The sequence below is a fragment of the Zalophus californianus genome, chromosome 7 (assembly GCF_009762305.2).
Source record: "Zalophus californianus isolate mZalCal1 chromosome 7, mZalCal1.pri.v2, whole genome shotgun sequence".
Lineage (NCBI taxonomy): Eukaryota > Metazoa > Chordata > Mammalia > Carnivora > Otariidae > Zalophus > Zalophus californianus.
Genome location: NC_045601.1, coordinates 144,011,309 through 144,022,412, shown reverse-complemented (window position 1 = coordinate 144,022,412; position 11,104 = coordinate 144,011,309). Strand labels below are relative to the sequence as shown.

General features: G+C 48.6%; 3 protein-coding genes and 1 pseudogene across 3 annotated transcripts; 1 reads left to right on the top strand and 3 right to left on the bottom strand.

Moving 5' to 3' along the window:
* Positions 1-245: 245 nt before the first annotated feature.
* Positions 246-714, bottom strand: LOC113926889 (annotated as a pseudogene).
* Positions 715-2,419: 1,705 nt separating this feature from the next.
* Positions 2,420-3,174, top strand: LOC118357175 (histone H4). Its single transcript, XM_035728449.1, has one exon. The coding sequence runs from the start codon at positions 2,431-2,433 to the stop codon at positions 2,740-2,742; it is 312 nt and encodes a 103-aa protein (XP_035584342.1). The 5' UTR covers positions 2,420-2,430; the 3' UTR covers positions 2,743-3,174.
* A 5,628-nt stretch (positions 3,175-8,802) lies between these two features.
* LOC118355955 (histone H2B type 1-C/E/F/G/I) lies at positions 8,803-9,223 on the bottom strand. The gene has a single exon (XM_035728445.1). The coding sequence runs from the start codon at positions 9,221-9,223 to the stop codon at positions 8,843-8,845; it is 381 nt and encodes a 126-aa protein (XP_035584338.1). The 3' UTR covers positions 8,803-8,842.
* A 777-nt stretch (positions 9,224-10,000) lies between these two features.
* LOC113926862 (translationally-controlled tumor protein-like) lies at positions 10,001-10,836 on the bottom strand. The gene has a single exon (XM_035728417.1). It carries the CDS (start codon positions 10,725-10,727, stop codon positions 10,209-10,211), a length of 519 nt encoding a protein of 172 aa, XP_035584310.1. The 5' UTR covers positions 10,728-10,836; the 3' UTR covers positions 10,001-10,208.
* Between the last annotated feature and the right edge of the window lie 268 nt (positions 10,837-11,104).

The following is an 11,104-nucleotide window of genomic DNA, read 5'->3' as shown; positions in this document are numbered from 1 at the left end:
CTAAATACAATTATAATTTTAAATACTGGGTCAAGCTTTACATAAAAATACCACCCTACTTTCCCCCCTCAGTTTCTAAAATATCACATATTTTTTTCCTCCAACATCTGCAGCCTATTCAGGAATTTTGGGGCAACTTTTGTGCATGATCTTAATTCCTAATCCCTGGTTCTTTGGGCCCAGTGACAAAAGATCAAAACCACCAAAGATGATGGTTCACTTGAGGTCAGACCAGAGACCTGGGCTCAGTTAGTCTCGTAGGACGAAAGCAGGGCTTCATCACCTGACTCCATGCAAGAGGGGCACGTGAAGGGTCTCCTCAACCAGTCATCCCTACAGTCCAGGAGATACATGTGCGTGCACGGCAGAAATTGAATCGGGTCGCCATGAACAAAGTCCATCACACGGATAACACCTTCCTGGATCGTTTTTTTCTGATCCATCCCTTCCAGGGTAATAAACTCATCTAGGCAGATGTTGTATAAGGCCTATCCTTTGAGCTATCCTAATTTGTTGCTCTTCAGTCAGCTGAGTTGCTAGGGGAGTCTGGCTCGGTGTTGAATGATAGACCAGAACTAGAACTAGTTCCTGATATGGCCATGGTGGCTCCTATTCTCACTCTGCCCCCTTGCCAAAACTAGCCGTGCTGGACTGAGACTCCAGAAGCAGGGAGATGTCATCGGAAGTGGGGGATTGGAGGCAGTTCTCCATCTTCTGGGGCTAGGATGTATGATCTGTGTGCTGTTCTGACAGTCTTACCTCTCTGCATTTTCAAAATCCAGTGTCTTTCAAGGCTCTGAAGATCCCAAAGAAGGGTTCTTGATCAGTTTGGGTCATGGACTTCTTCGCATATGCTTATCGGCCCCTTCCAAGGACAATGCTTTTAAGTGCTTAAGATAATATACATAGGATTCATAGGAAAAGAATTATATTACAATACATTTTTAAATTTATCAAACCCCGGAACTGTTGAAGTGTTAACAGATGTGATTCTTTATTAATCCATTAAAGTCAAAGATTGCCCTAGTGAGCAAGAATTACCACAGTGTAGTAGGAATGACGTGTCCAAATGGTATTGGAAACAGTGAGAGCTTAAGCCGCCCGCGGTTCGCACACAGCACAGGTCCCGCCCATCACCCTGGTTGCTGCCTGTACCCATAAATTCAGGAAATGCTAAGGTTCAGTTGGGGGATAGTACAGATGGAATTTCTGTTCTATACAAGTTCCTAGTTGCCCTGCATCCTATCACGGTTTCCAAGGGAAGAACCCCAGTGAGGAATTTGTCCCCATGCACCATAAACTCAGAAAACGGCTTTGATGAACTAGGTCCTCCTCACAGACCCTGGAGGAGAAGCCAGATCTCGGCCATTCAACTGGAACTCCTCAATGAATTCAATCTTTCAGTGTTCATTATTTCAAGGAGTTCTCGAAAGAAAGTTGTGCAAACTAGGGTGCTCTGTTAGGCTCAGCGGTTTAGAGGGGTGAACACTGAGGGGAGGAGCTGAGAGCATAATGTTGAGTGAGCGTTTATTTGCAGATAGTAAAGACTTTACATGGATCATCCCTTTTGAACTCCAGTGCTCTGTAACTTAGACTTTCTTATACATTTGAAAAGGAAAACCCGAGTCCAGACTGCCCAAGGTCATAGAGCCGGCAAGGCAGCTGGCTGTCTCCAGAGCTTGGCCCTAGGCTCTGCCGACGGCTGCAGCATAGAACGCGGCGGCGGCAGAAACCGCGCGGGCCCTAAGCTGTGCATAACTAAGCACACGCTCAAAGCAGCAACCGGAGACTCACAGCAGAGCAAGGTTCTCATCACTCTGGGACACACGCATTTACAAACAACGTTCAGCGCAGCCTCCAGTGGGGTTGGACCTGATTTGACTTTGAAACGTTTAACGTTCTAGTGAATTCCCCCCGTAGGGCTATCCAGCTGCATCCCAGCGAGCCTTCCTTAGTGAACCAGACATCGATCTATCGATAAGACACAGGGAAACTTAGCAACAAGGCTATGACTAGCTTCAAAGTTTATTTCAAGCGTCTCCTAGGGACAAGAGCGAGTAGTAACTAAAGATTTCTGGGGATGTCCGGGAAATGTGAAGGACAATGGGAGGCTTCTTTGTGGAAAGCGTGTGCGTTGGTGTCCCGCGTAGTGGCTGCCAGTGTTGCAAGCACACGCATGCACTGATGACTCTGGGAGGATTTGTTGAATGACTCCCCCGCCCCCACCCGGGACGGACTATGGCTTCAGGCGCCGGGCCTGCCCGGTGCGCAGAGCGCGGAGCAGAGGAGAACGAGGCAATGGGCGGGAACTGAGGGTGGTTACCGCCCCTGCGCTCGCGGTTTTCAAACAGGTCCGTCTCATTGCTATAAAAGGGCTGAGTGGCGCCGCGGCAGGTAGTGCTTGACCAGCTTAGGAGTTTGGTGTTTGCTATGTCTGGCCGCGGCAAGGGCGGGAAGGGCCTGGGCAAGGGCGGCGCCAAGCGCCACCGCAAGGTGCTGCGCGACAACATCCAGGGCATCACCAAGCCCGCCATCCGGCGGCTGGCCCGGCGCGGCGGCGTCAAGCGCATCTCCGGCCTCATCTACGAGGAGACCCGCGGGGTGCTCAAGGTGTTCCTGGAGAACGTGATCCGGGACGCCGTCACCTACACGGAGCACGCCAAGCGCAAGACGGTCACGGCCATGGACGTGGTCTACGCGCTCAAGCGCCAGGGCCGCACCCTCTACGGCTTCGGGGGCTGAGCATTCCCATCTCCCCACCGGAACGCTGCGATTCTCAACCAAAGGCCCTTTTCAGGGCCACCTATCTAGTCGCCAAAGAGTTGCTCACTTTTCTGTAGGTGCCGTCTTATCCTGGTGTCGGTGTGGCTACTGTGTTTATAATTTGCAAGTTACATTGTTTCTGTTGACTTGTTGGTCTGTTGTCATAGTCAACTGCCCCCTACATCCTCAAATTTGATGCTTTATGCCCGTCGGTTTGTAGTGAGAGGTGCTATGGGGGAGATGGCGTGTTTGCTTCTCTCAACTGCGTTCCATCCAGAACTTTTAAAGATTCAGAGAAATTTTAGTGTACTTGGGATAGATGTCCTTATAAAGGTTTATATTTTAACGAGTGTCTGGACTTAGTGTCTCAGTCTTAGACTTAATAAGTCACTTCCTTCCAGTCGCAGGGAGGGCCCTATTGTCTGCATGCAGCACATCCTTACTGATCTGTCCTTTCAAACCCAGACCTTCAGGATTCAAATCCCTCTTCTACTCTAAAGCAGTGAGGAACTAAGGTAGCAGTCCTCAAGTGAGTTACCTCTTTCTTGTTCTTTGGTACTATAAACATGGCAGAGACTGCCCGATTAGTACTTTGGTGTCATCCTAATGTGTTTGATTTTGTGAAGCGTCTTGGTTCATTGTGGTGTAGACTGACCTTTTTCCATAAAAATTTGTTCACTTGAACATCATAAAGGCATAACTGGGCAGATGGCTTTCTACCCTTAGGCAACATGTCCTGGCTTTGTCTGGCAGCAGAGGTAAGTGTGCCTAAGATCTCCAAGAAAAGTCAGCACAAGTCACTCCCAGGTCTGGGCTTTAAAACCTTTTTCCCTTTTCCCACTAATTAAGAAGGTGATCTTGTTTGACCTAGCAGAGACATCAGGTCCTAGGGGACAGCAAAACGATGACTTGAAGGAAAAAGAGCCCTGGATTGATCAGGAGGAGCAGAGTTGCCCCCTCAGAGCTGGATTAATCACATTGGATCTGTCCTGTGTGACACGAATAACTGTCCTTAAAGCTTGAAAGTCCAAACTGACTCAATCTCACATGACGTGGAGGTAAATAAAAACAGTGAGAGGTTTATTTTCAGCCCGATTCAGGAAGAAGTCCATGATTTTTTCTTAAGGCCCAATGAATCTGTCTTCCATCACCAGTCTTGGTAAATATACTAACAAGTTCTAAGAACGTAGTAGGCCGTGTCACTGAGCAAGTCATAGATTAAGTTTACAAGTTCCCAGTATCCCCTTAGAGATGAAAAAAAAAGAAACTGGAAACCTTGTACAGAAGGATGCTTAGTCTTGGTGTTTTCTTTGTTCAGGTCACTTGGCCTCTCTGTGTCTCTGTTTTCTCGTCTGTAAAATGGGGAAAACAGTAGGATCTACCTTATGGGTTTGGGGTGAATAAAATCAAAGCATTTTGTCCAGTGCGTGGCACACGGTAATCTCTCTGTTTTCTCTTTTATTATTATTACTGTTACTATTATTGTTATTCTTCATGAAATTAGAGAGGCCCAGAAAAAAAAGAAGGGGACTTTTAACCCATGAAGACATACTCTTAAAGTCTTGAACTGTCATTTTCTATCTAGGTTGTCTGTTACAAATCACTAACCACTCTCCCCTCATAGGTAATGTGAGGATAACTTAATATTTTTGTGTGTGTCACTGAGTGAGACAATGGAGGATAAGTAATGTGACCACAGCGTGAGTTTACATGTATCCCTGAGAAGTTGCAAGTAAATTAATGAACGTTTTGTGGATCTATTCATAAAAACTCAGTTCCAGATTATTCAAACAAAATAGAAAACTCTCTTGAAAGAGACGTTCTCCTACCACGCTTACAAAATTGCTGAGCAGGCAGGACTTTCTGTTCTGTTGCTTTTCCTAGTTTCTAGGAAAACAAATCCAACTGATCCAGCTGGGGAGATGCCACCATCCATCATACATGATGACCCAAGAGAACGGGAACAACGTAGTGGGGACACTTCGAGCTCAGGTAAGAGGGAATACTCCTGAAGCTGTCCCCAAAATTTGGGTTATTCTTTATTACTCATAATCAGAGTTTCCAGTGAGATCCATTTACCACATGCAAAGGTCACTGTCTGTTCTCACCTCCAATAGCCATCACAGCAGGCTGTCTGCGACCTCCTTCCTGAAACACTATTTTCTTGACTTCTGTGACTCTACTCCCCTGGTTTTCTTCCTCACCATTTGGCTGCCTTCTTTCTCTCTCTAAAGTTTGGAGCGCTTCCTTATTTTTTCTGCATGGGTAAATGCCTGTTTTAATGTGTGCCAACAATAAAATTTCTATTTCCAAACTCTCCGAAATTTCTATGTTCAGTCCCCAAGTTGTTCTGATTTCCAGACTTACATGTACAACAACGCACTTGACCCTCTGATGGAATGCTTAAGGGGTTTTAAACATTGTCATGTCCCAGTCTCTGAAACCTCATCCTGGTCTATAATTCTGCATCATTCATCCGAGAATTTCAGCAGCGCTTGTAAGGTGTGGGTACGCATACAACCTGGAGACACATTGTCTGGCTTTAACGTCAGCTCCACACCTTGCTCATCCCTCGTCAACTAGAGGGCAAAAATAGTTGTGTCTAGATACTGTGGATGTTGAGAGGACAAAGTGAGCTAGCCTTTGGAAAGAGTTTGGCACAATCTCTTAAACACATGTAAAGTGCTCAATAAATGTCAGCTACATGTTTCTTCACCCATGAAACCTGGTTCATAAATAAATTCTTTGGACTTTCTCCTCCCAGAGGACTTACAAAAATTTCACCGGGGTTATTGCAATAACCGTTCCATTCTTTCTTCTGCTTGTTTTTACCTTTAATCCCACAAATACCATTTTCCACACAGCAGCCTGAGTGCTTTCAAATTCTAAGAGTTTCTCAGGACACAATAAAAATCTGGATGCCTTCTTTGGCCCATAAGGTCCAACATGTTCAGGCATCCATTTAACCCCCAGAAATGTCTCTTACTTAACACCTTACCTTTGCGTACAAGGCTTCCAGCTCACAGCACTTCCAACCTGGAGCACAAACTCCTCCCTGCCCTAGAGCTTTGTTGTACCATCAGTCCCTTGTCCTGGAATTTGTATCCCCAAATGAGAGTCCTTGGTTCCCTCATCAGGAGCATCACCTAGTCAGCATCAGGGCACCTCTGTTTTAGTTCAGATAATTTCATAGCAGTGAGAAGTCCTATTTGAAATGATGGAGTGGAGGAATCAGTGTGTTGATGATCTCTCCTCTCCCACTTACGATCTCAGCTCCCGAGAGCAGTCTCTTGTCTGTCGTGCTTACTGCTCTAGCTTAATGCCTCACACAGAGGAAATCAACAGTGTTTGACAAAATAAAGGCATTGCTTCAACTGTCCTCTGATTGTTCTTTCTTCATTTTTAAAAAATGACTTTATTTATTTATTAGAGAGAGGGAGCGGGGGGGAGGGGCAGAGGGAGAGGGCAAAGCAGACTCCCTGCTGAGCAGGGAGCCCGATGCGGGGCTCCTTCCCAGGGCCCTGAGATCATGACCTGAGCCGAAGGCAGACACTTAACGGACTGAGCCGCCTAGGGGCACCTGGCTTTGCTTTCCTCGTATCCCATAACCTCATCTTTACCACCAGAAACGTCCACACAGGAAGGGGCTTTGGTTCGCTTGTTCTCCATGTATCAGATGTTCTCGAAGCTTAGTAGCCAGAAGCAGCGTTTGTATCTGTGGGAACTTGTTAGAAAGCCAAGCTCCCAAATTTCTCCCAGAGCTGATGAGACGGAAACCCTGGGAGTGGGGCCAGCAAGCTGTCCTCTAACAAGCGTCCAGGTGATTTCGATGCACACTCGGTTAGAAGCACTGCCCTGTATCCTCAGGACATGATTCCGTGCTTGGCGCTTGAGTATGAATGAACCAGATGGACGCTCCTTCTTTCTGCCTAGAAGGCCTGGGTGTCAGGCAGGGCCACTTCCCCTCCTTCCTCCTAAGAGCCTCGGTTTCATTCTGGTCTCCCCCTCCTCCTTGCCTTGTGCTCCGGGGAAGGCTGACTTTCTCTCTGGTCTCGGGGATCAGGTCCTGATTCTACCACACTAGTGCTGAGGGTCCCAGCCTCTTAGTAATGATTAGTTTGGGGCTGGGAATACAGCCAATTCTTTGTGGCTGAGATTCTTTAACGGTGCAGATCAGCTTCCCCAGTAACGTTTTGGTTGAGCTGAAAAGTGAGTTGTCGATTTAAGAAAACTGTGTGTGTGCGTGTGTGCTGGGGATAAAGGGGGAATCCGGGGCATTTCAGGAAGAGAATATTTGCAAAGGCCTGGAGGCTGGAGAGGTCTCGGGGAATTCCAAAAAGTGTGAAAAAGCAAAAAATGAAACAAACAAGCATAGGAGAAAGAACAGGAGGAAAAGAATTCTCTGAGGTTTGGGGTGAGTTTTCTGTAAGGGGTAGTCTACAGCCCTTGATTTCTGATTGCGCGCAGTAGGGGCATCACTGGGAGGCACTGAGAGGAATCATACAGGATCAGGTATGCTTCCCTACACAACTACTCTCCCTGTGGAATGAAAGTAGATTCACTATGGACAGAGGAGATTTAGTATCATCTCAAACTGAAATCAAGATGATCAGAAAAAGTTGAAGTGCAGCTGTAATTTGGCAGCCTGAAAACAAATTCTTGTTGTTTCTTGTTGCTTATTTTGCCTTTTTGACAGAATAGAGGGAGACGCGACAGACTGGCTGGAAGGCTGGCTCTGAGTTCCTAGCGGACAGAGTTAGCTATTCTAGGGTGCATTTGGATTTCCATTTACAGGTGAGGTGTCGGCAACCCAATCTTTCTCACCTAAGTTGCAGAAAGAAGCCCCTCTGTCACAGTGCCTGGAGAAATGAGGGAAGGAGACAAATCCTGCTTTTAACTTTCAGGGTTTAGGCTCTTTGGCATCACATGATCACAGACCAGAGCCTTTGAGACCTTGGTGTCCAGCATCAGAATGTTAACACCCACGGGCTGAGTCCACATTTCCTGCTCTCCACCCTGACCCACCCTGGGTCCCTTTTTCTCTGGGACCTCCCCACACACAGCTGCTCAACGGCGCTGGGGGGGCAGCGCTGGAGACAGGACAGGTGGGCGGCTTGGAAGGAAACTGGCAAGTGACAGGAAAGGGCGGACTGGGGGCTGCTGAGCCGGCCTTCTTATTCTGGGGCTGCACTAGGGAGGAGACTGTGGCGGGTCATCTGGGAGTCAGGCGGAGAGTGGGAGACGAATGCATTCTTCTCCACGGCACCCTAAAAATCAAGTGTAGTGACGATCGCCTTTTCAGGGCAGCTTAAGGAGGAAAGCGACAGGGCGCCTGGGTGGCTCCGTCGTTAAGCGTCTACCTTCGGCTCAGGTCATGATCCCAGGGTCCTGGGATGGAGTCCCAGATCGGGCCTGCTTGTGTTCCCTCTCTGGGTCTCTCTGTGAAATAAACTTAAAGGGAAAGCGACAAAGCACGACGAAAAAGTCCTAAGAACCTCTGAGTCTCCTTCCTGGAGAGCTACAACCGCCCAAGACACATTTTAAAAACCTGTAACAGACGCTCAGCCAAGACTCTAACAGCCCCCGGAAGCGGGCGGGGGAGGGGCAGGGGGAGGATCGGAGCGACACGAAGAACACTGGGCGCGAGCCTGGCGGCACCGGAACAGGAAACCCCGCCTCTCGGTGGCGGGCTTTTCAAATCTCACTGCGGCTGCGTACACTCTGTAGGTGACACTTGACAAAAGGCGGAGCCCGGAGACTCCGCGGCCGCTTTAGGAGCTTCTAGACTCGGCGCCAGCAGCCACCGCGCCCGAGAAAGCGTTCGGGAGGGGAGCAGGAGCCCCGCGGCCCGGTGCGCGGTCGTTCCCTTGGCTGGGGCCCTCGCCACAGAGCGGTCACGGCTGTCAGAGCCACAGGCAGGGAGCGTCACCCCCGAGAACGGGGGACCGGGTCCCCGGTGTTCCCACTAAGCTAAGTGAACGCCAAGCCTAGGCCGCAGCGCGCGGCAGTGCGCAGCTCTACTGGTGAAAATATGTGGCTCTGAAAAGAGCCTTTGGGTTGCGGTCAGCGGCCGGCGGGCTCACTTGGAGCTGGTGTACTTGGTGACGGCCTTGGTGCCCTCGGACACGGCGTGCTTGGCCAGCTCCCCGGGCAGCAGCAGGCGCACGGCCGTCTGGATCTCCCGGGACGTGATGGTCGAGCGCTTGTTGTAATGCGCCAGGCGGGACGCCTCGCCCGCGATGCGCTCGAAGATGTCGTTGACGAACGAGTTCATGATGCCCATGGCCTTGGACGAGATGCCGGTGTCGGGGTGCACCTGCTTCAGCACCTTGTACACGTACACCGAGTAGCTCTCCTTGCGGCTGCGCTTGCGCTTCTTGCCGTCCTTCTTCTGCGCCTTGGTCACCGCCTTCTTGGAGCCCTTCTTCGGCGCCGGAGCCGACTTGGCGGGTTCAGGCATCCTGACTGCGCTTTCTTCTGACACAACAGAAAACGGAGTCCGCGTCGGGGTCCTGCCTATTTGTAGACAATCATATGCAAATGAGGAATGCGTTTTGCGACCGCTGATTCGTCGACTAGTGGTGTGGCCTGCAGGCTCATGATTGGCTCGAGCTCTACTCTCCTATTGGTCATAGCCTGTGAGCAGTTTCCCCAGATCAACCTGGAGGCCTTAGTCCTGGTGAAGTTTTTATGAAAACAAGTTCTGATTAGTAATAGAAATGCCGATTAATTTTGGATTAATTTTCAATATTAGAAACTACGTTCTCTTGTGTTTTGAAATGCCAGGGAGGTATCCTAGTGTATAACATGTTCAGTTTACTTTATATTGTTGTGATTCAAGACAGGCCACTGCCCTCTCAATTTGCCTCTTTAGCATGCGTGTTATTTTGAGTTGAAGGCATTTGAGACCCTGTAGACTCAAGAAATTTTTATCCCTCTCTTAGTCATAGAGAAGAATCTAAACTGGGTGGGGTCTTCCCCGAATAAGGGTTACTAACAGAGATAAACTTTATCTGAGTGACCCATCTCTATGGCAGGGCAGACATCTAATTACCAAACTTCGGCTCTTCTCTGCCGTATGACGTGTATTCCTTTCCTCTGAAATCTCAAACTCCCACCCTCCTTCCCCTAGTTTAGAATCACATATATATTCCTCATTTTGTTTGTCTTGGGAATTTCTGTGTCTTTGTGGATTCCCCATATGTACAGTATAAAGTTGGTTTTCTCTTGTTAATTTTTTAAATGCATTTTATTTTTAGACAACCTACATGACATGTTTTTTTTCTTAAAAACAATGCCTCCGCTCCAAATAAATCAGGGTCAAAATAAATGAAGAGCTCAAGATGCCATCAGTCCCATCTGTCTAAGTCCTGGTGTCGTGTGGATGAAGAGTAGCAGCCCGTTAACGGCAACAGGTGACACATCCAAAGTCATGGCCGAATTCGTTAACATTTCTCCATTTCTAAACCATCCTTAAAGAAAATCATATATGGGGTCACACCATCCTCACGGTAGTCCAGCAGAGCAACCATGCAATCTGGATTCATGTTTTCACCAATAAAAAACTGGTAGTTTTTGAAATTAGCAAGGATGTGCTTGATTTGTTCTGCAGCCTCTGTCATAAAAGGCTTTACTCTTTCTGGCCTCTGTTCTTCAAGTTTGCATTTGATTGATTTCATGTAATCTTTGATGTACTTCTTGTAGGCTTCTTTTGTGAAGCTGGTTTCCCGCAAGTGATGGTTCATGACAATATCAACACCCGTGATTACTGTGCTTTCGGGACCTTCACCCTCTGGGCCTTCAGCGGAAGCATTTCCACCAAAGAGCGAGTCATCAATGTTACCCTCTGTCCTACTGACCATCTTCCCCTCCACCTCCAGGCACAGCCCGTCCGCGATCTCCCGGATCTTGTAGACGTCGGAGAACATCTCGTCATGGCTGATGAGGTCCCGGTAGATGATCATGACGACGGCTGGAGAGAGACGACGGCGGCACTACCTTAGCAGAAGCCGGGAGCTCTGACCTAGCGCGGTGCAGCGGGAGCGGCACTCGGGGGGAGGGGGGAGCGGGCGGAAAAGCTCTCTTGTTAATTTTTTAATGTCAAGCTTCAAGGAGCTTTGAGGGGACAGAATGCTTGCTCCCCAACAGTTGGCATAGTTGGCAGCATACTTTAACTCAGTGGATACTGCTTGCCCCAGACGGTGCAGCAGCTTAGAGATCCTGGGACATCTGCCACATAGCTGGCGGCAGGTAAGATTTACCCTGTCAACCTCTTCCAATCTCTGTGGAATCTGATGGAGCAAGTGTGGTGAGAGTTCTTTTCTCTCTTTCTAAATTTAGA